Source organism: Drosophila innubila, assembly GCF_004354385.1.
Source record: "Drosophila innubila isolate TH190305 chromosome 2L unlocalized genomic scaffold, UK_Dinn_1.0 4_B_2L, whole genome shotgun sequence".
Classification (NCBI taxonomy): Eukaryota; Metazoa; Arthropoda; class Insecta; order Diptera; family Drosophilidae; genus Drosophila; species Drosophila innubila.
Window position 1 is genome coordinate 268086 of NW_022995372.1, and position 24330 is coordinate 292415.

Below are 24330 nucleotides of genomic sequence, written 5' to 3' on the forward strand. Positions count from 1 at the left end.
TCTAGTCTACTAAATTAGTCAAGAAATTAATACTCTTAATCTGAACATATTGCCTCGAGTTCAAGTTTTCACTATATATTTATTTAAAAAAGAGCATCAATAAGTCGACAACTTTATCCATATAATATACCAACTTGTTGGCACAGTTAATATGTATAAATATGGGTATTTTTTTTGTCTGCGTGTTGATTGTAATATCCTGATGACAAAGCACATCCTTTCATTTTATTTTCTTACTTGTGCCGCACAACAAAAGTTTTCCATGTAATTATTTTCTGTTGTTAAATTTATTTACTCGTTTTTCTTAAATCTCATGCAAAACAAACCATCAACTGATTGCCATGGGCAAAAGACAGTTCACAACTTTATTTTGTGTATATTTTTTGGCAAAGTCGTTAAAGTTGCCACATAATTAATATGTAACGAGCTGAACGACAAGTCAATTTGCATAGGGTTGAAAATAATTTTCCACACATGTGTGTATATATTTAGATATAGGGGGGCGGGTTCAGTCATTGGGTCATCACTCGGTTGGGCAGGCTTTTAACGCAATCTCCTGTTCGACAGGATAATCCCTGAGGTAACAGAATTCCATTTGATGGGTTCGCTAACAGGTCTTAACAGGCGCGTGACCTTAATTTGTGTGCGGTGAGCTATTTTGCATATTGCTGGATATGGACAAATTTTTAATTACACTATGCTACGCACAAATATTTTGACCATGTTTTGTGCTAATTACTCGATTAATCGCTTACACGCTTTCGAGTAGTGACCACATAATCAAATGTAAATTAATGCGCATTAGCTTAATTGAGAGCCAAACTCGATGCTACGTGACCAACATTTGCAATATCCCAACTAGTTACTCGATATGTGGTTATGTGGTTATTAACCTACAGATCAACTGAAACATGAAACGTGCTCACATTGTTCATATGTCCATTGAGTTTTGTTCAGGAGCCCCAATCCGAACCCTAAATTAAAAGCAAACTAAATTAATATTGATTCATTGATTTCTAATAAATTGAGCTCAGCGGGCGATGTGTCACCAAGAAATAACACGCTGTGTGTCCATCCTCTTCCATCATTTCTCCCTCTCGCTGGCCTCTAATTGCTGTGCCCTTCTTCTCTTTTGTTTGTTGGTCACATGCCAGAGGTTTATTTATCCATGGAGTTGCGTGTGTCGTCCTTTAAGTGACAGGCAGCTGACTTGTACACTCAAATTGTTCCATTCACTTTTACAGCCTCAAAGTTGACGCAAGTGCAGGCAACGTTGCGTATGCGTAACGTGAGTGACATTTCCAGTAACGCACAAAACCAAGAAACGTGCACAAAATTCAAAGTAATGCCACAACAATAATAATATCATCAAAATGTACAAGAAAAAGGTTTAAAGCAGCGAACTAACTCAACAATTAATACAAATATTTATAAACAATACAAAAATATATATGTGATGTACGATAATAATTAATAATAGTTAAATAGCCACAATAATTGGGATTTAAGTTAACTAAAACTGAAGCGTTAATTGCAATTAAAAATTTACAAGACAAGCTTAACTTCAATTAAAACCATCAAAATTGCGTCAACGCGAATCGAAGTCAACCACAACGACAACAACAACAACAACAGCCTCAGCGTGGGTCACAGCCAGTTATCAATTCGCCCTCAGTCAAGGCGCAGCAGAGGCAGCGGCAGAGGCAGCAGCAGAAGCAGCAACACCGTTGGCCACAAACGACAACGGAACGTTTGGCCCTTCAACATGCGGGTTAAGGTGCGAAAATTCTGTCTGCAGCGACAGGCGTCGAATCAGAGTGACAAATTTCCACAGCCCAGGTGAGTTTTTAGTACCGACAAAGGGTTCAAAAAAGCTCAATAAAACAGAGAATGACACCGCAACCCGTACCGGAACCGTTAATCGAAACTAACCGTTTTATTTTTACTGTCGGACCTGAAACCGCTGGCGAAATAAAATCTCTGTAAAGAACCGAATACCGAAACGTTCGGTTGTGGTAAAACTGCTAGCTCAAAGAGTTGACCAACTTCCAACAGTCATAACTTGTTCAAAACTGAACGGATTTTCAAGCGGAACGTCATTTTGATCATGATTTGGCCTCTTAATTGATTCTGCTTTGTATCATCTAAAAAAATTTGATATTTTTTGCACCTCTAGGGTTAGGTATTATTATGTCATATTTACTATAAAACGACATCTTAACATTTTAAAATATTTCATAATTGATTTGTTGAACTGTTACGCACCGGTACTGATACAGGAACCTAAGGAAAAAATGAAATAGAACCTTTTACCGAAAGAGCTTTTCGGGATGTACCGGAACCGAAACCGTAACCTATATTTGTTTCGGTTTGATTCCCTGCAATAAAGGATTAACAAATACCATTTCTTAGAGGTGCTATATCGTTCTTCGATAACAATTCCGATTATCTGGTTTTGTGTAGAATAGTTTTTTACTCTCGTGGAGTATATTTTAACCTTAGTAAATCCCGAAATGTTGATAATTGTATTACTTATAATATTTTTGCGTGACAACATATTTATACGACTGTGTAGTACTTATATCTCTGAAGAACGCACGTTCCTTGAACCCAACTCAAATAATAAGAAAAATTTCGTTCAGCAGACACAGTGTGCTTTTATAAATAATAAATACTCGTAAATATGATGTTTTAGCAGCTGTGGGCAAACTAATTTACCTCAAGTAAATGACAGAGACATGGGTCGGCAGCAAAAGAGGACTAAAAATAACATATATTTAATTTCCGTTTACTGATAAATAACTGAAATTATAAATTTGTTGAATAAGTGTTTTTTATATGTGAATTACTGACAGCATCATAGACCTTCAAAGACAATGTGACAGATTCCACTTGACGTCAATCAGGTAGCATCAATTCGGCCATTCATCAATCAATACATAACTCAAATGAAGCGTGTCAGCTGCTTTGGTTTTCAACCAGTCACGTTGTCCTGGTAACTTGGCCGAAACGTGTTGAGAAAGCCAACAACAAAAGAAACAAAAAAGACCAAAGCCAATTGCTAATTAATTTGCATACAGTTGGGGGCAGCTATATTCTACTTTCTACTTCCTTTTGCCCACCACTCAGTCTTAGTTGTTTTAGCCTGTGGCATTGCATTATTCAGCAATTATTTTTCAATTTACTTTGTTTGCTTAAGCAGCGCAATATGAATAGACAATATCTGAAAGGTTGTCCGCAGGCGAGGCAAGTCGGCGTATGCGTAATATCTGCCTGGGCTTATCACTTATGCGCCCCGTTGCGCCTTGCCAACTTGGCGTCTCATTTTCAAATTTATCGTTACCGTGTTGCGCGTTAAGCTAACCAAAATGTGGGTCAAAATCACTAAGTGTACCAAAAAAAACTGACAATACAAAACAACAACAACAACGTTGTTCATGATAATGATGATGTTGATGGTAATTACGACCTCGTCTCAGCAACAAGGTCAGCAGTTAAGTGAGGCAAAAGCGCCATTTTAACATTGTCGCCCAGCAGCTTGTCGTGAACACATTAAAAATGTGATTATAAGCATGCCAAAAGTTATTCATGTGTGTGAGTGTGACAGTGTATGTGTGGGTGAGTGTGTGTGAGTGTGTCAGTGTGCTGCTTTTGTGCGTGTGAAATGTGAAATGGCAAGTGTCATAAACGTTATGCGTAATTAAAACATTTTGATGCCAAAATTGGGAATTAGGAAAATGCGTATGACGTATACGCCACATTGTACGCTTGGGAGTGAGGCCTAAATAGAAAAGTGCATGTAACAGCATTAAAGAAATTGTATCAAATTATCAAATTTTACTTAGCCAAACAGACTGTATTGCTCTATTACTTTTTTCTAATTAATATCTTAGCTTAACAACTGAATGATTTTTAGCTTAATTTTTAAGAAAATTTATGCCATAAGAAAGTATCTTTGATTTTTTTTAAGCCCAAAAGTATGCTATTAACTATATTTAAAAAAAAAATTAACAAAGAAATGTGTTTATAGGCAATGGGTCTTACACAGCTTAATATCATACTGAATCTTTTCAGAAAGAGGAAACAAATATTTTAATTTTACTATCTAGTAAAAATCAGGTTTATATTTTCCCAATCATAAAAAAAAACAAATATTGCATCATAAATTCTCTACTGAATGAAGTGCACAGTATTGCAGTGTAAATTATAAAATTCCTGTTAAGAATTGTCAGTTATTTAACATTGTCAAGCTGTGACTATGAGTTTTTATTATGCGAGAGAAGTAAATATGCATTTTACGTCTAATAATTCACAGCTAAAGTTCGATACGTGGCTCTATTCAGTCGTTTAGGAACAGGAACAGGAATGGAATGTGTGCAAGTTCATGGAATCTCGTCGTTGACAATGGTGATGTAAGGGGGGATGTAAGGGGGGAGTAAGCAACTGAAACTGAAAATGAAATGTGCGAGAAGCGTGCGCGAATTTCAATTAATTAACTTACATATTCCGCAAAGGAAATTTACGGTTGTCAAGGGATTTAACATGTTAATCAAAGTTGCTTTTGTCGCCGACGCTGACTTAAAAATAAACTTTTATTAGCAGTTTGTCAGTGACTTATTTAAAGCATTTACAGTCGTGTGCGAGTACTCAAACACTCGCATTCACAAATACACTCAAAGCTCAGCTGAAAGTCAAAGCTTTCAGTTCTTTTCAAAAACACAAATAGTGCCAAATTAATGAAGCGTGTCAAATTGTCAAATGTCACATTGTCACTCGTGACTGACACTCCCTCAATTCGGGTTTTCGTCTATATATCGTCAATGTATCCAACAAATAGTAGATTTGTTGAATTTTATCGATATATGTATATTATTTGAGTGTATTGGAGAAATATTAATTTTAATCGTGTAAAAATCAGACTCTTAGTAGACAGATTTAAAGATTTATACAGATTTTGTACTTATATTAGACTATTATAAATAGGGAATTCCATGAGTATTACGAATTTGTTATTCAAGTGCAAGCACAATAAACGTAATTAAGCCAAATGCAACAACATTTAATCGGTCGATTTTAGAATGTTATTTAAGTTCCATTCATTAAGTTGCGATCGTTGCTCTCTAGGCCTCTCTTACTTGGTCTGTCTTTGTCATTCTTTGTCACTGTATTGCATAACAACTAATCTTATATTGTATCTCTCATTTGATTAACATATATCGTTTTTAGTTCTTTTACTATAAGTGGAATAATACAATTTTAATTCGACTAAAACTTTTCCATTGACAGTTCTTCTTCGTTCTACTGAGAAGAGCACACACTGTAGTGCCGGGTCATGTGCTGTAAAGTGAGACTCGTTTTAATTTCAGTTATATTTTTAATGAAATTGCATTGCATTATATTCTTATATGCGCAGTACTTCTCAGTATGACAACAAATAAATAGAGCCATGGTCAGCCGTAATAACACATTATTAATATTATTTTTACTATCGTTATCGCTAAGAGGTTTAGCGGTGTCAGTTTCAGTTTCAGCTTCAGCGTATTCACTCGACAGTTGAAAAGGTTTTATATTACACGCAACAATTGTAGAAAGTCTTTAAACTTGTGACGTCACCTGCGTCACGTAGCCCTCAGCTGGCCAAGTTATTTAAAGCATCAATTTGGCTGATTTGCCAAATATTTTGCTCATGCGTCTGAAATCCTAGTCCTCCTGCCCCCCGCCTCACGCCTTTTCCCCTGACATTCAATAACAATACTCAACAAATTTAAACCGCGATTAACTGACATTTTATTAAATCTCACAAAAAAGCAGACAGTTTATTTTGTTGAATACGCCTGACAAAATTCAATATTTATTTAACAACAAAAATACCAGAAAGTTTTATTTATTTAGTGATTTTTTGTAAATGTCTGTTTTAAAAAATTTACCTGCTAATATTTGTTAGTAAGAATTTAAGGCTACATTTAAACCACGGTTAACTTTTTTTTAATATTTATAAGCAAATTATTATATTCAAATCTTTGAAATTTTAAGTAAATGAGTGAAATTAACTAGGGACTTAAAATATATGTATGTATCTAATAATTTGCGTGCTAATATGGTCGATTGACTTGATTACAGGGTGTGCCAGATCAGAAGCATCGCACAATAACTGTCAAATATGATAATCAAGTTTAATTGAAAGAAGCGCGTGTAATAAGCCAACGCCAGCAATAAAAACTGAGACAACGACGAACCGAAAAAGAAACGAAACACAAACACAAACGACAAGTAATAAAGTAAACACGCAAAGGCAAATGCGAATAAGAAAAGAACAGTTTGACAAACTGCTGCATAATTCGGTTAATCCAAAGCCATGCTCAGATGGGGAGAGAGAGCAACAGGGAGAGAGTAAATGACAAAGAGAGTGTGCAGAAAGAGAGCGCTGATGTGCTCAGATGAGTCGCTTAGTCGAGCTGCAATTGCAGTGTTTATCAACGGGAAAAGGTACGCATAAATGCGAATAATAAGCAAGGCAACACAAAAAAAAAAGAAATGAAAATATTTCATTTCTTTTTTCGTTTATACATATGTAGTTTTGTTGTTGTAGCTTTATTTGCTACGGCTGCGACGCGACTTTTCGTGGCGCATTCAAACCTACAAAATAGGGTAAATAACAGTGCATGCTAGTTAGTACCGCGAAGGCCTTTAAACTAAGCAGTGTGCACAGTGAGCATTGTGATCCCATACACAGATCAAATGTCAGCGAATAATACAAAAAATAATCTATATATTATCCAAAGACATTAAACAAAAACTGTTTTTTACTTGCATACAAACGCGTGCAAAGGTGATAATAAGCTACAAAACGAAATATTACAAAGTGCGTGTCAAAAATTACATATATATTCTATCAACCGAAGCACAGACAACCCGACAGACTGAGGGCGTGTTCAGGATGTCATACAACAACAATTACAGCAACAGCAGATCTGATGATTACCCATTTGACGATGAGTATGTGTCGTCCTCTCTATTTTCTTAAATTTCAGTGTTAGCCTGGCCTAAAACACTAGGCAACAGCCTAAAAAAAAGAACCGAACCTACTTTTTTGGATAGATTTGGGGCCAAAAACGACGAAAAACTTTTTTTTTTATGGTGAGATTTTTTTTTAGAATTATTCAAAAATCTGGCTTTTTTTATTACTTTTTTCAGAGGTGCACCTACATTTGTCATCATTACTCGAAAATGCCAAAATCGATATATCAAAGCCTTACTTTTTCTGAAATTCATTAATACAAAGTTTAAGAAATAAACCAGTATTTTAAGAGCTATCAATTCTTTAATTAAGAAAATAATAATTTTTTCTTAGCTTTTTTCACTTAAAAATTCGAGAAAAAGTCGAAAAAATTTATTACATTTTTTGCATAGCTACATTAATTACGCGCTTAAGATATCATTGATTAAAATCTATGGAGAGACGGCGATATAATATTATTTTGTGTCCAGGCATTTTTTTGACTTCCTTGTGGAGCGGCATGACCTTTAGTATGAAATTTTGTTGTGTTCTTAGAGATATCCTAACCAAACTTACACAATATTAATTTGTTATTGTTATTTTACACATTTTGACCATATTTGGTTCAAATTAATTTTTGTCAGAAAAAGATGGGACAAAGGGTTAAAAATGCTTGTGCTTCAATTAAACTGTATACAAAGACAAAAAAAAATATCACTGAAATACCAAACAATTATCTTTAGACTTAAATAATCGCTTTATTTATCCCATCTTCATAAAATTTTTATCTTTAAATATTTCTATCTAGTTGGGATTAAATATCGCAAAATAGCTGCACGTACCAGATTAAATTAGTGCATTAAAAAAGTCAACTCCATAATTATAAATATTGTATAGGATTTCATTAGCAACAACACATCATTAAAATATGCATATGCATTGTTGTGTATTAGTTGAATACATTTTGTGGAATAATTCGAAATCTTATTAAAATATCATGGGAAAGATCATAAAAATATCATTCATTCAGTCAGTAACATTTTCTACACAATTTACATATTGCATAGTTTGTTATTAAAAGACGGAAAGCATATGATTTAAAAAGCAGAATAATTTTTAGAATAATAAAAATCCATTAAGGTCTCTCGACATAATTAACATAAATAATTGTTAAAAAACTGTAAAGCTTAAGATTTGTAAAGCAGAATAATCAGTAGAACTATAGATTTTGATCAAGGTCTAAGTGATAATAACAGTACACCTAGAAAATTTCTAGTAGAGTTTAACTCGTGCCAAGTGCATTTCAAATTACCGCATATAAGAATCAAGCTAATAAAGATGATTCCCTATAATAAGTATGTACATTTTGCAATGTACATTGTACAGATCTGAGCTATCCAAGTTGATGAGCAATTTAGCAAGTTCAAGCAAAAAGTGTCGGATGGTTGTCTCACGTTCTCAAAGAACGTCAAAAAATGTCAGATTGCCCCATCTAAAATCATATATAGTATGATCTGTCACAGCGATGAGTTTCTCTTTTCTTTTCTTTTTTCTGACGATTTCTGTCACTTGTCTTTGTTTCTTTGCTTAAACTCATATGCTAAATTCAACTAAATGTAATTTATGACTTATGTCATTTGAGTGCGGTATTTCTTAGCGGCATTTAAACTAAACTAAATTAAGATTTCTGACCACTTGAGTCAAATGCATAAATTGCATTTATTTTTTTATACGTGATATGAGTGAATTGTGAATGTACTTGAAATGAATCCTCATTCAATCACATGCTAAATGATTTCATTCAACTTGATGCGACTCAGCTGCGCTTACATTCCAATTATTTCAAATGGAGTCATAAAACTTGCATTTGAAATGGAATTGAAATTGAAAACGGGCTAATTACCAGCTGGGAGCAGCCTAAGGGCAATATATCTTCTAGTTTTTTTCAAATTGATTGACCTTCAAGCATGACTTAATTAAGTGCCAACTAATAACAAACTGTCCGTGATTTAAAGAATGCTTTTTCCTAGAGGCTCTCGTTGCAATTGTGTGGAAATTTGCATAAGAATTGCAATCAGCTAAAAATTTCTATTGAAACTCAGCTTGGTCTAGGTTTTCCCAGACATACTCGCATATTTTAATATTATAATTAGCTTGAATTCTATGAAAAGTAATTGAAATCTACTGACAAATAAATTGACAACAACTGGCTTATTGAAATTATTTATTTTTAACAACATTTTAATTAAATTAATCTAAGATTGCTGTAAACATTCTAGCATTTAAATAGTCTCTTATTTGTACTGCCTTTATTTCAGATTGTCTATTTGAGATTAATTTATTTTATAACAGTTGATTCAAATTTATGAAAAATGTCTATAAATTAAAAATTCATTTTTAAAATTAAAGCGGAATTGATTTAAAAAAAACATTAAATATCTAAAAATATATTGAGGAAAACCCTCAGTTGGCCAATCCATTGATTTTTTTTTTAATTTACTGAAGCCTCGCTATTTATATTCGCCTACTCTCTCTCTAATTAATCATAAGCTCTTCCTTTACTGTATCCCTTAAGCTTATTGCTAGTTCTCCAATTTAAGCCAAAATATCTAAGTGGTTTAGTTGATATCTCTCTGACGATCTAAATGCCTTTTCTGTGTCTCTGTCAATCAGTTTGTCGAAAAGCCGAATCAAGTTTCCACTTGATAAGACCTAAGCTGGAACCCTTTAAAAAACAATTTAAAGCTTTTCCCTAAGAATTCGAAATAAAATTTACAAATTGTTGTCGAAATCACACATAAAATCAATATTTGGTTTTATTGAATTCCTCACAGTTTATGTGAAATGTTGGGCGCACGTGGCAACCTCCAAATGCCACAACCCACCGTCTTTACAAACAAATTTTGTATGTTTATGAGGAGGGGAATCAGTATAAGTATTTGTACTAAAGTCAAGTAATCTTATAAAATCTTTCTGGTTTTTTTTTTCTTTTATTTTCATGACTCCCCGACGTGCCACAAACCCACAACTTATGGACACCTCCAACCCTCGACATCTCGACATATGCAGCGAAGTAACAGAAGGTGCCTTACAAGTCTGGCGGGCGTTGCCCGAACGCATACGACAGGATCCCAGCCTAGCATCGTTTCAACAGGAACACGAACGCTTACATGGCGGTAGGTACACTGAAAAAAACAATTCTTAAAGTTAGAAAACAAGATGGGCTTAGTATTAGTTTGGTTGAGATATCTCATAAAACCAAAAAGTTTTTCACATAAACTTGATCTGCTTGCAATATAGAGGAACCTACATTCCAAATTTGTATCTTTAGCTCTTATAGTCTCTGAGATCTAGGCGCTCATACAGACGGACAGACAGAAAGACAGACGAACTGACGAACATTGCTATATCGACTCGGCTATTGATGCTGATTCAGAATATATATACTGTCACGCACATATTCTTTAAAACACACTAATTAGACCCCCGTACTTTTTTTTAAGTACGGGGTCTAAAAATGGCAGGTATTAAATTAATAAAGTTTCATTGTTGTTTTATTTTGATACATATTTTTTGAAATATTTTTTTTGGCTAGAGTGGCGACTAACATATTAATTTTATCCTACCAATTAGAACTTCTGATACTAGATTAATATTCTTAGTATTAGTAATTTGGTCTTAAAGTACTAGTCTTATTCTTAGAACAAAATATGAAAAAAAAACTGCTCTTTCTTTTAGAAGTTAGTCTTTTTCGGCAGTGTACTCGTATTTGTCTTGGCCCATTGCACAAAGCACCTTTGGGCCAACTCCCCCTGCACTTACCTTGTCTTATGTTTTCTAATATTGTTCGAGCTCTTAGAAGTCTGTTGCTATGTTAGTGGGTAAACTAAGTATACGCTTGTTAAGCTCTTCGACAATGATGATGTTAAACAAATCTCTTAGATTTGTGGACAAAAATAAATACTATAATATATTTTAAAGTATAATATATTTAAAATTGAATAACCTTTTTATTGAATTTTGGGAAACAAATTATAATTGTAATTATAATGAATTCAAAAAATATTTTTGGATATTTTTCATTTTATTAAGTTTTAAAAAACAAATAAAAAAATATATTGCAAACATTCAAATTTATTTATATTATAGTTTTATTAATATCATAGTAAACGACATATTCAATTTTATTTCTTGATTTGAAAAAAAAACCTTTTGTTAGAGTATTAAATGTGCTGTCAACCAAAATATGAATTTTAAAATAATGCTGCTTATTTTTTTATTGCTGTTATTATTGTTTGAATTTTTTATTGCTATTTGCGTCAGCGTTTCATTGACATTGGCCAATGGGCCAGCGGGACATTGGGCAGGCTCGTCCCATTCCCATTTTCAATTCCATTCCGACTTGTCTCAGGTTGTCCAGTTTTCTGTCAGTTGATTTGCATGGCGAATTGCTCAAGTTGGGACAATGTTTATCACTTTAAATTGTTTAATGGAGATACTGTTTTGGGATTTGCATATTATGGTAATGCCGCGGTCTTTACTATTTCCGTAAAATGATGCAGCCGTCAGTTCTCTTTCCTGTGCTCTCTATGAGCAGTATTGAACCATTTAAGGAAAGGAGAATTAAATTGCTTCTCCTGTGGTCAAGCAGCCAAATGCGTTTATTTTCATGGTCAGTTCTAGATATTTTTAGACCAGCTCTAGACACTTCCGTGCGCTTAAGCTAATAAAATGGGGAATAATACGAGGCCAATGTAAACTCCTGACGCAGTCATCCATGTCCTGTCGAAGCGAGCGCAGCTAATGAATCAATTGACTTACAAATATTTTCTTATCCCCGGCCTTGGTAGAACACTTTCATTCACAGATGCTGCGGTAAAATAATATCGAAGTAAATATTTATTTTATTTCCTATTTTTTTTGCAGATGTAGAGCCTTTGGATGGCGATGGACTCCAGCCAGAGCAGCAGGAGCAACAGGAACGGCAGGAGCAGCAGGAACAACGCAATGGTCATAATGATGATAAACACGCCTTTACACAGATTGGCATCAATGTGACCAATGAAGCGGGGCAGGTGCATATCCTTGATGGCAGGTTCGTAGTTCTATGCACTTCGATTGTCATTTACGTAATTAGTGCAACCAGTTTTCTGTGATACCCCCCTCCCACCCCACGCAACTCTAGGGACCTGGAGAACAACAATGAGGATCAACATGATGAAGGTGAAACATACTGCAAGAGTAATGTGAGTTATGTCCAAAGTAATACTTGATGTAGACTAATATTTAAGATACTTACTCTTTTGCAGATAAAAAGGTATCTTATTTGGTTCAAGATATCGATACTTTTGGTGGTTTGGGGCGTCTTCACCGCCTTTCTCATGTCCAACAACGAGCATGTCGATCAACTGAGCCTCATAACTGTTCCTAGAAATGGCTCTACGAGAGGTGAGTTCTAAGATCTGTCAATAATCGAACCAGCTTGATTTGATACCCTTGCAATTTATTCTATATTAAAAACATTAATTTAAAGTAACAATAAGTAACTTCCTGAGAAATATACCTTGGAGAGTAACTTTATATTTATAAAGCAATAGAAACCCACTTTTGTTGAGGTACATATCTCATGAAACCCCAGGGATAAGTTGAGTCAAAAAAAAGTAACAAATTGGATGAAAGACAAAATTCAAAATGGGATAAGCATAAAATGTATTTTAAATTTTTATTTTATGAAAATCAAAAGTATCTAATATTTCCTATTACTATTGCATAATCAAAATTAAATGAAAATATTTTTGTAACTGGTATAGTTGTAAATTTTGTAATTTTCCTCAGATTTCATAATCGATGTCTAAGCTCGAATCTGTCAATTAGAAACTGCAATTAGCTACTGAAAGGTCGCTAAAAATCTTGGTACTTCTTGAATTGTGAATAAAACTTTTAAAAACACTTTGAAAACTATTTAGGAAAGTTAAACTTCGAGACATAAATGTTATATAAACTCTGGCGATTCTTCTCTTTTTCCTTCACAGTCTTTCCCATAACCACAGCCACACTGAAGCGCATTGGCCTTGGCCTCCGTGGTCCCTTCCGACTGCAGGAGAATGATCTACAACTGAATGAAACCGTGCCTCTGCCCGTGTTGCAAGTGCAGGTGACGCGTAGTTATTATGATGTCTTTGGAATGGAGATTTATACGGAGAACGCCAGCCAGATATGGCAGCTGGATATTGTCTATTTTGATCTCATTGATGCCACGATGGATACAAAAAAGTCGCGCACCTTTGAATTAACTCCAAGTGATCCTTCGATGCGGACAACGGCGAATAAGACGAGGCTCAATTTGGAGTTCACCAGCAGCATCGATGGAGAATTGCCGCTCCAATTGAATGTGGATGAGTCTCCAATCTACAAGAGACATGGCGTAATCTATGCCGCCGCCGTGCTCTGTGGCCTCTATGTGATGATCATCTGGGAGATTGTTAATCGAACATTTGCTGCGATCATTGCCTCAACGTTATCGGTTGGAATTCTGGCAGCGCTTAACTCGAGACCTTCAATGGGTACGATAATGGGTTGGATTGATGTGGAGACATTGCTACTGCTTTTTGGCATGATGATTCTCGTGGCCATCTTGTCGGAGACGGGTGTATTTGATTATCTGGCTGTGTATGCCTATAAGATCACCAATGGTCATGTCTGGCCGCTCATCAATTGCCTGTGCCTGTTCACAGCTGTACTCTCCTCCTTTCTTGACAATGTGACCACTGTGCTTCTGATGACACCAGTGACAATTCGACTCTGCGAGGTCATGTCCCTCAATCCAGTGCCGATCCTCATGTGCATGGTGATCTATTCGAACATTGGCGGCGCTCTGACGCCCGTTGGGGATCCACCTAATGTGATCATCGCCTCCAATAACTACATATCCAAGAATGTGAGTTAATTCCCATTACTGACACTTCTTTTTAATCAAATTTTATTTGATTTTCAGGGCGTAAATTTTGCGGTATTCACGTTACACATGCTGCCCGGCGTAATTCTGGTCATGATTCAAACTTATATACAGTTGCGCTACAAGTTCCGCAACATTAGCGATCTGCAGTTCAAGGATTCACCCGAAGTGGAAGAACTGCGTCATGAAATTCATGTGTGGAAACGTGCTGCAGCCAGTTTGTCAGCTTACTCCAAGGACGAGGAGGTTGTGCGTCAAACTCTGATGAAGAAAGTGAATCGATTGAAGCGCAGTCTCAAGAAACGCATGACAGCTGTGATAACACCTGCGCCCAACTATCAACAAACCTTAGCCAATCTCCAAGCAAAGGTAAGATACCGTAACTTACATCACAGAATTAGTTATTAAGTTAATAAATTATTCAAAAGACTTTAAGAAAACTCAACAGAATTCATTTAAAGGCCAAACCATGATTAAAACGACATTCCGCTTGAAAATCGGTTAAGTTTTGTCAAAGTTATGACAGTTCAAAATTGGTCAAGCCTCTGACCTAACAACTTTACAAGTCAAAATTTTTGTCCAATTTCCCATGATTTTTGACAAGAAAATAAAACGTCTCAGAATCAAGTTTAAACTTTAAAGTGTTGTTTTATACTAATTATGATATAAGGAGTTTATTAAAAGTTGATATAAGGAGTTGAGAATTAAAATTTTCAATTTTCAAAATTCCAAAGGGGGGACTCTTATCATCGAAATCGAGATCTAGAGAAAAATAATTTTTTCACGAATTTAAAAAATTGTAATGCAGAATGAATTTAAAGGCCAAATGATGATCAATATGACATTCCGCTTGAAAATCGGCTAAGTTTTGTCAAAGTTATGACAGTTCAAAGTTGCTGAAGCTTCTGACCTAGCAACTTTACAAGTCAAAATTTTTGTCCAATTTCCCATGATTTTTGACAAGAAAATAAAACGTCTCAGAATCAAGTTTAAACTTTAAAGTGTTGTTTTATACTAATTATGATATAAGGAGTTGATTAAAAGTTGATATAAGGAGTTGAGAATTAAAATTTTCAATTTTCAAAATTCCAAAGGGGGGACTCTTATCATCGAAATCGAGATCTAGAGAAAAACAATTTTTTTCATGAATTAAAAAAAATTTGAATGCAGAATGAACTTAGAGGCCAAATGATTATCAATATGACATTCCGCTTGAAAATCGGCTAAGTTTTGTCAAAGTTATGACAGTTCAAAGTGGGCCAAGCCTCTGACCAAGCAACATTACAAGTCAAAATTTTTGTCCAATTTCCCATGATTTTTGACAAGAAAATAAAACGTCTCGGAACCAAGTTTAAAGTGTTGTTTTATGCTCATTAGATATAAGGAGTTGATTAACAGTAATAACAAATTTGTCAAATTTTGAAGGTGGTGTTATGCTATTTTTATGACTCAAAAGAAAATATGTATTTAATATTTCTTAACATTAATATACCTATTGTTTCTGCTTAATTTTATAGTATCCCATACGGAATAAGCAGCTCTTGGTCAAGTGCTCTGCCGCCCTGGTCTTTGTGATCAGTTTATTCTTTTTGCATTCGGTTCCGGAGCTGCAACGTCTCTCCTTGGGTTGGACTGCACTATTGGGTGCCATATTTTTGATTATCCTGGCGGATATAGAGGATCTGGAGGCGATATTAGCTCGTGTGGAATGGTCCACTTTGTTATTTTTTGCCGCTTTGTTTATTTTAATGGAAGCATTGACTGAACTGGGATTGATCGAGTGGATTGGTAATATGACGGAGGGAATTATATTAGGCGTCGGTGAGGATCAGCGCTTGACGGTGGCCATTCTAATAATACTCTGGGTAAGTCACAACTCTCAGCAGCAGGAGTAATCTTTCCATCATCTCTTTTCTATTGCAGGTTTCAGCTATAGCCTCTGCATTTGTTGACAATATTCCGCTTACCACAATGATGGTCAAGATTACCATATCTCTGGCCCAGAATAGCACCTTGAACTTGCCTTTGCAGCCTTTAGTCTGGGCACTCGCCTTGGGCGCCTGCTTAGGCGGTAAGTGTAGATTTTGAGGAAATCTTTTGGTTATCTTACGATTATAATCGCTGTTCTTTCTTTCTCTAGGTAATGGCACATTGATTGGCGCCTCGGCAAATGTGGTTTGCGCCGGAGTTGCGGAACAGCATGGCTACAAGTTCACATTTCTCGAGTTCTTCAAGTGAGTAAAGCAAAATATCGATATCGGTTTCTGTTACGGTTTGGGTTATTTGTCTTTTGGTTTTCGGTTATCGGTTTCTTTGTATTGGTTTCGTAACGGTTACCGCTTTTTTTTTATAACTTCGGTTTACTGAAAATAAAACTGTTAATATATAAACAAATATTATTTAGTTAAAAAAATGTCTTTAATAACTCCATATTCAAATTTAAATTAAAATTAGTTTAAAAAACGATGCTAACACCATAGTAACATAGTTCTAATTAATGCTTGATTGAACCGAAACTTACCGTTTCACTTGAATCGGTTATTTTGGTTTAAATAATTTTGGTTTCTGTATTATAAGAAAAGTTTTGTTAATGGAATTTGGATATTTAATTAACTTGATCCAATTTTACTCCCCAATTTCAACAGGGTTGGCTTTCCCATTATGATTGGCAGCATTATTGTGGCAACGGGTTATTTGTTGCTCTCGCATTCGCTGTTCACGTGGCATTGATAATGAATATATATAATGTAATATATATAGTCCTCGGCAGCATTGGAATTGACTGTGTCGATTTCTAAACAAGGCGCACTTTACCTCGTTACCTAGAGAAAAATGTTAAACATTCGACACTTATGAATAATGTGAGCTGCAGTTCAAACTACATCATAAAATTTAACAAAATATAAATCAGCTAATCAAGCTGAAAACATGAAATTTCGAGATATTACTCAGCATATTCTGAGTATGCTACAAGCATATAAAAACTTATGAGACAAAAATGAAACTAAGCATATAATAATAAAAACACATTTATTTTTACACACCATTGTTAGTGTAGTGCGTAGTTTAAAGAAAAAAAAAATCAAAAAAACAATTTATATATTAATGTAATTATTTAAAGTAAAACGAATATGAAAATGTCGCTGAACTGTGAATGAATTTGTTATAGTATATGTTATGTGTACGTATAATGGAACAAAGAATTACTGTACTAAAATAACTGCTGCTCGTATTATATAATTTAAATACAATGTGTATTAAACTACAAAATCAATTGGTTTTTTACGAATTTTTATTTCTTAATAGTAACGATTATAAATGTTTAATGTACGATTTGTTTACAAATTTAGATAATAAACTTGTACTCTAAAACAGCACTTGAAAGTATGCTACACTCTTTATGCGCAACATTAGCAGATGGCATAGCTAACAGCTACGGAATACAACACCTTGAAGTTAATTGAATTGCTGTAGAAGTCTGTAAGTATACAATGGTAATTTTTTTTCTGGTCAAAACTATTTAGCTATATTTAATCAAAATTGTTATTTCGAAATTAGATAAAATACAAGTGAATTTTTTTTATGAATGCTGGGAGTTTGTGTAACAAGGTTTACTTCAGATAAATCCCAAAAGTTTTACAAAATTCTAACAAAAATCCTGCAAAAAATTACAAAATGGTATTGATTTCGTTATCTTGTAAATATATTAATGACACAATTCATTGATGTTAAATATTGAATTTATTTAGCACTGCAAAAAACTTTCGACTTAAATATAAATGCATTTACACTCAGAAACAGCAACATTGATTTGACATTTGTGCAGGCGGTAAAATTGTCAACACCTTAACTTATTTGAAAGCCAAACAAAATAAACAAAAGTCATTCAACCAGTGGTAATTATAGCCACGCTTTAGGCAAATAGTTTGCACTTCATACATTGACCGCAACGTCTGCAAATGCAAGTGCAAGTGCACTTAAGTTTTGACCATTTGTTGCGCTTCAACAGACACAGCTATTTTCTAACAAAATAGTTTTTGTATATGTTTGCATCTATTACGTAAGTCTTTGCTTGGTTAATTAAACAAAAGGTTTTCAAACGAAAATGTCAGCCAAATTTGTTGCTTAACGGCAGTGGCCATTTATTTATTTTTTGGTGGGCGTCCGAGATTTTCGGTATTTTAGTCACGGTTATGCAAATACCCACTTTGTGCCAGAGATCGCAATTAAATTTTAAATCTCCTTTTCGATCAAATTATGAAAAAATAAGATTAAAATTTTTAATTTGAAATCATAATAGAACTCTAATTTTAATTTTTATTTTAAGATCCAAACACAAAAGTTATATTTAAATTTTTAATAATAAATTTTCATATGAATGCTATTGAGCCACATATCGTGACCTTTTTAGATTTTGGAAATACACCACTTGGTTCCAAAGATTTTTACATTCAATTTTTATTTTTTAAATATTTTTATTATTGAAACAAATTTTTATTTTAACAATTGAATATTAGAGTTGCATAAATTTAATGGATTTATTTTTATATACAAATGTAAATATAGTAATTTGTTTTTATTTTTACTATTCAAATCAATTTTAATAATTTGTTAATATAAAATTATAATGGCTACGATCCCTGGATTAAAGACACACAACTGTGCTACGCGCGTATACTACCCACTTATAATATTTTCTAGGGTAAACAAATTTCAATTTAAGGGTTATAAATTTTTATGTTTTTTCGGAATAATGCCAAGCTCCTGCCAGTTTAAGCAGAGGCTCTTTTGTAAATCCAACAAAGGTTGGTTCACTCTCCATTTTATTTAAGGCTTGGACGCGAATCTGGCATGTTGTTAAAGCCACATCTTTTTTCAGGAATTTTTATACTCGTATAGATCCAAAAACAATTGTTCAAATCGCATATGTCGATCAGCTTAACTGCAACTATTTGTAATCGAATGTTGTAATCGAGTGTATGTGCGTTCAATTATTTCTAAAATATTTTTTAGCTAAGTGCAATCAACAAATTATTCAGCTGCTGATCATGTTTTGGCCAAAACAATTCCTAGGCACTGTACGAATTTGGTTGCTGCTTTGCCTGTTTCACTGTAAGTAAACCAACTTCAAAAACAACAAACAATAGTTCATAAATTAAAACACGTATAGATATACGCATTTTGTATTACACAACAGCGTGGATAAAGTCCTGTTTTCAGTTTAAAGATTAGTATATATACCATATAATTATAATAAGTGTCCATGGTAATTGCAATAGTATTCAAAATAATTCAGCAGGAATTGAAAGTAAGTGAGTTATATTAAGCACAGTTTATTGAAGTGAATCAATTTATATCTTTGAAAACAAAACTTTTTTGCTGTTGTATTTTTGAATCTAAATTTAATAGCTCAAAAATAGCTATTATTTATAATTCTTACTAAATTATCAAATAAATAATGAAAATTGCAATAATGTTGCAGCACAAAATGCGAATGGTTTTATTGTACCAGAACAAGTTGCATCACTCTCCAATGCTGTTCTATTCCTACCTACAATAATAAAAGGTGAGATAACAAAATAAACGTCAAAGGCCGCTTGCCATGCTTAATGCATTATTTATCAAATATTTTCAACAACAAATATTAAGAAAACGGCACTCTTCCTTGTATTTAAAAGACAAATTACTTAATTCTAGAAAGCTATTCTATTAAGGTGATTTTCGGAAATATCTAAGGTATAAATTAAGCTTTCTAAGTGTTGACTCGATAATTAGAATTATGTGTTTATTATTGTTATGAACTGACTTAATAATTGAATTTATATATCTCTTCTTTAATATAGGCACTGATTCGCGACTTGGTTTTGGATTTCGGTTTGGCGAACATGGCTATTTTCAGGTACTGCTGGAGTTGGGACCTCAAAATTGTACGCGTCCACTTGGTGCGCCTGGGAAAAAGGTTCAATTGTTACAACATTGAAAAAGTTGAGTGCCACCGAAAGCCATCTGATGAATTGTCAGGAATCTTGGTCAAGTGGCATAAAACCAAAGCAGAAACGAAAGTCCAGAATCAGGCAAACAATAAAAAATCAACCACAAGTGGCATCGGATGCAGTGCAGCAGCTGCAACAGCTTTATAAAATGGCCACCACATCCACAATCACATCCATCTCAACGACAACAGAAGCGGCTTCACCTGACGAATCTCTTAAACTGGGTACTCCAAGTGACTCAAACACCTTAGTAGTAACCAAATCCTTGCTGGCAATGCTAAGGAACTAAGAACAACATACATTTATTTTTATAACTTGCTTGTCAAGACCACGGGCTTGTCAAGACCACGCGTAGCTAGTATCTGACTGCGATGAATACCTGGAGGCGCCAAGAAGATCACCCGTCGTGATTCGCTCTGTTCCGGCGCAAAAGAACACAAGTAAGGCTATCAGGCACAGCGCATAGAGAAGTAACTGATGAATACGTTTCAGCGTCATGATTTTTGTCTTTCCCGATTTTTTTGTCTCTTTGTTTAGATGCTTTAATGGCTGCGGCAGTATTAACAAACAGTTTCAAAACAATTTGAAATTGTATAATTGTGTTTTCAGTGAAGCCTTTAAGATTTTGTGTTAATTATTTTCCTACTAACTGGCGTGCTCAAATGCCAGAATTTAATGGGATTTCCAAATTAAAGAATTTTTTGTTATCCAAAACTTTTTTAGTGCTATGGTTTTAATAAGAACATTTGTATTTCCAAAATAAGACATTTGTTAATCAGTGTAAGATACACTTAAAGATTTGGGTTGCATATTTTTTACGTAAATGCCTGAACCTAAACACCTCCTCTATTGATGCCGATTAAGATTAGGTGTCTCCGTCAGCTTATTACTGTAAGTTTATGCTACTAATTAATAGCTATTATAAATAATTTAGGTGCCAATTAATAATTTCGTTTATTAATTTTAGCGCATAATTAAGTAAACAATAACTGAATAAAAGCGGCAGCTGTTTCACAAAATTGATAATCCAAATCAGAAAAGTGGTCAGTGGAAAAGGACCGAGAGCGGTGGGTAATGAGGTCAGTCGCAACCTTTCACATGACTCGACCCACCTTTCATACGTAAGATGCGAGTGTGCAATTGAGAAATGTGCCAAAAACTAAAGTTAACTGCGACCAAGTTAAGTCAAGCCAAGTGCGCCAATTTAAGCCAAGAGTGCGACAATGAAGCAAGAGCCGGTCTCGAAATCAGTCAGAGAGTCAGTCAGAGAAAAAGTCAGTCAGTGAAGCCTCAATAACCACAGTGTTACGTGATATTGCTGTACTCCACCCAGTTAAAGTTAAAGCCGCTGTTAAAGCCGCTGTTGCAAGTCCAAGTCCAAGCCAACAACTTTTAATTCACTCTCCATTTCAGTTGCGGCGCAAACGCGAATCGGGCAGGTTGTTAACGCCACAAAATGTGCGCGTAAAACCGAAATTTATTTAAAAAAATATATATATAAGTCATATGTATGTAATGTACGAAACATAACACAACTCGAGATTTGAGTTATTATGCCATTTGTATGAAAAAATGCCATTAAGAAATTGGACTAAAAAGAAATTGAAATACTTAATCGTATGCTTGTAAATACTCGTGAATAAACAATTGTTCAAGTAACAGAGTCGACAACTAGAGAACTCAAAACCCGATTCAGCTTTTCAGTTTTCGCTTTCATTTTTACAAATTCGGAGCTTCGATGTTTGTGCTCTTTATTAGCAACAATTTTAATATTATTTTCTTTATTAGCAACAATTTTATTTTAGTTTCTTCACTTCGTTTAAAATGTGTAAATACAGTAAACAAACAAATACAAAACAAAGCAATCAAGACAAGGCCGCATAACAATCTTAACTCTTTAACATTTAAATAAAAAACCCAAAAAAATTTAAAAATATATTACAAATAAAATATACACACACACACAACACTTTCAGCTCATTGACGTTGCTGGCAAAACCTTAACAACAACATTAACAACAAACAACAAAAACAACACCAAGATACATTGAACAAAAGTGAGAGTGATTTCCAAACAGTTTTTTTTTGCCGTCGTCATTTATTTTTTTGATTTTCTGTTTTCGTTTTCTGTTGACGCTTTTTATACGATCCAAAACTCAAACAGTTTGCATATCGCGTCGCTTGGACATTTTTGAAATACCTATTGATATGACGCAGTCGCTTTGAGCCAAAAGAAATAAGCGAAGCAGAAAAATGAAACCAGCCCCAAAAACTGTTGCAAAACGTTGCAAATTCTGCAGCAGAATTTGAAATTCACTGCAATAATTTGTAATCGAGTGCTGTGCTGTAATCGAATGTTGCAATCGAGTGTGTGTGCTTTAAATGTATTTACAATATTTCTAGTTTTACACCTGGTTTTTCTGGCCATTCTTCTTGGGCTAAATGCAAGCAACAAATTATTCAGCCGCTGATCATGTTTTGGCCAAAACAATTATCGGGCATCGTTAGCCTGCTGCTTTGCCTGCTCCACTGTAAGTAAATCAACAACAAATTAATTTCAAACATAAATAAAGTACGTTTTTGAAGTCTGTGTTGGCCAACTATCGCAATAACCGGTTTGACGACAACCTAAAATGCCACTTGATTGAGTCCAAAGCAAAGTCTAGACTTTGCTCTAGCCAAGTTAAGTCAGTCACCAAAGCGCTTTTCAGTCTCAAGTCTCCAGTCTCAAGTGCCGGTCTTTGTGTCAAGGTCGACATCAAATCTCTTCTTCTTCTTCTTCGGCTTCACATTCGCTTTATTTGCAGCTCCAGCTCCAAACTTGATTGTTAGCCACTCGGATTAGTTGTGTTTGTTTTTATTAATTTCTGTGCAACTTTATTCTTTATTGCCTTTCAAGCATTTACTAATTTCGAGTGGAAGTCCAGAGTGCACTCATAAATTAATTTATACTATAAGCACAACTCATTGCAGCAGATAAAATATTCAAACAAAAGTTGACTAGGTCAGTTTTCAGCTTCAGTTTTATTAACACGCAAATCATCTTTTTCTTTTTTTAGCTTAACATTGAATTATTGAATAAATACTTATATAAAAGTCTAATTTCGGTAGAGCATTAGCAAAGCCATTTTAAAAATTAAAGAGCAAGATAAAATAAAAAATTCTTGTGTATCCAAAATACTTATTTACATAGTCATTACTTAAAATCACGTTGTTTGGGTGTGACCTTCAGTGTGACTCTAAGACAAGTTTATTTATTGGATAACACCTGAGCTTATCCGCTTACCAATCTCTTAAAAATAGACAACATGCCATAAAAACCAGCCCAAAAAGCGAATGTTGCATAATAGATATATATACAAAAAGGCCTAAAACTTAGTCTTTAACATTGCTTAAACTAAAGATAAATGTAAATTAAAATTTTGTTTGCAGTACAAAATGTGAATGCCTTTGTTATTCCTGAGGAACTACAGTCGCTACTCTCGGTGGTTTACTCCAATATACCCCCAATCAAAAAAGGTAAGAAACTAAGGCAATTTACATTTATATTGTTAAAAGTTTTCGGGGAGCATGGAAACTGACCTAGAAATAAACTAAAATATACCTCATCCTCTATGTAGGCACCGATTCGCGTATTGGTTTTGGCTATCGGCTGGGCGACCATGCGGATTTCCAGGTGATGTTCGAGCTGGGACCACAGCGGGAGACGCGTCCACTTGGTGTGGCTGGAAAGAACGATCAGTCCTTCAATAAGCGCCAGGTGAGCGCCAACGAACAACGTGAGCAGTTACGGCAACAGGAACTGTGGACTTCCACGGAGCGCAGTGCCGCAAGCTGGCTGGAAACCTGGTCAAGTGGTATGAAACCAACGGAGAAGTCAAAAGGGAAGCCCAGAATCAGGCAGACAGTAAAGGATCAACCACAAGTGGCATCGGATGCAGTGCAGCAGCTGCAACAGCTTTATAAAATGGCCACCACATCCACATCTACATCCACTGCCATCTCAACGTCAACAGATGTGCCCTCACCTGGAGGATCGCTAAAATTGGGAAATCCAAGTGGATTTAAATTGCCACCGCCTGCGCTAAGACAGGACACGAACTCCTTAGGCTCCATACTAATGCCCACAAAAAGCAGTGCTGACATTACCAAGGATCTAGAGAATGTCAGTCTAGAGGCTTAGGTTGTATATTATTCGTATTCTAGTACTTACATAATTCAGATAAACTATTTGTATATAAATCCATTTGGCTAACCAAGTGAACTACATATCACTTACTACGTAATAGGTGTTTCTAATTTTTATGTGTCAATAGTGAAAATGTATGGTAAAAAGTCATTTCAAAATAAAAGTGTAACGTTTAAATGTTTAAATTTAAATTTAG

The 24330-nt window shown here is 34.6% G+C and overlaps 2 protein-coding genes across 5 annotated transcripts; both read left to right on the forward strand.

Annotated features, from left to right (window-relative positions):
• The first annotated feature begins 1697 nt into the window (after window positions 1-1697).
• LOC117781529 (P protein) lies at window positions 1698-17226 on the forward strand. 2 transcript variants are annotated; one of them, XM_034618297.1, is made up of 11 exons: window positions 1698-1839; window positions 10067-10173; window positions 11924-12092; window positions 12183-12243; window positions 12307-12445; window positions 13030-13934; window positions 13992-14321; window positions 15470-15817; window positions 15876-16023; window positions 16093-16186; window positions 16598-17226. In XM_034618297.1, exons 1-11 carry the CDS (start codon window positions 1766-1768, stop codon window positions 16680-16682), a joined length of 2460 nt encoding a protein of 819 aa, XP_034474188.1. In that variant the 5' UTR covers window positions 1698-1765; the 3' UTR covers window positions 16683-17226. The 2 variants fall into 2 exon arrangements, with proteins under 2 accessions (XP_034474188.1, XP_034474189.1); XM_034618298.1 differs by lacking the exon at window positions 1698-1839 and adding an exon at window positions 6897-6996.
• Window positions 17227-21362: 4136 nt separating this feature from the next.
• LOC117780952 lies at window positions 21363-24311 on the forward strand. Of its 3 annotated transcripts, none has more exons than XM_034617650.1 (4): window positions 21363-21462; window positions 22349-22476; window positions 23378-23464; window positions 23566-24311. In XM_034617650.1, exons 1-4 carry the CDS (start codon window positions 21452-21454, stop codon window positions 24126-24128), a joined length of 789 nt encoding a protein of 262 aa, XP_034473541.1. In that variant the 5' UTR covers window positions 21363-21451; the 3' UTR covers window positions 24129-24311. The 3 variants fall into 3 exon arrangements, with proteins under 3 accessions (XP_034473541.1, XP_034473542.1, XP_034473543.1); XM_034617651.1 differs by lacking the exon at window positions 21363-21462 and adding an exon at window positions 21913-22002; XM_034617652.1 differs by lacking the exon at window positions 21363-21462 and adding an exon at window positions 22131-22291.
• The last annotated feature ends 19 nt before the right edge of the window (window positions 24312-24330 follow it).

What these genes read in the sequence shown, in the direction of transcription:
- LOC117780952 (XM_034617650.1), top strand. An exon ending in GCTGCTTTGCCTGCTCCACT is followed by an intron (nt 22,477 to 23,377) that starts GTAAGTAAATCA and finishes TTTTGTTTGCAG; the next exon opens with TACAAAATGTGAATGCCTTT. An exon ending in TATACCCCCAATCAAAAAAG is followed by an intron (nt 23,465 to 23,565) that starts GTAAGAAACTAA and finishes TCCTCTATGTAG; the next exon opens with GCACCGATTCGCGTATTGGT.
- LOC117781529 (XM_034618297.1), top strand. Translation starts at nt 1,766, where the DNA reads ATGCGGGTTAAGGTGCGAAAATTCTGTCTGCAGCGACAGGCGTCGAAT. An exon ending in GTGCATATCCTTGATGGCAG is followed by an intron (nt 12,093 to 12,182) that starts GTTCGTAGTTCT and finishes ACGCAACTCTAG; the next exon opens with GGACCTGGAGAACAACAATG. An exon ending in ATAACTACATATCCAAGAAT is followed by an intron (nt 13,935 to 13,991) that starts GTGAGTTAATTC and finishes TTTGATTTTCAG; the next exon opens with GGCGTAAATTTTGCGGTATT.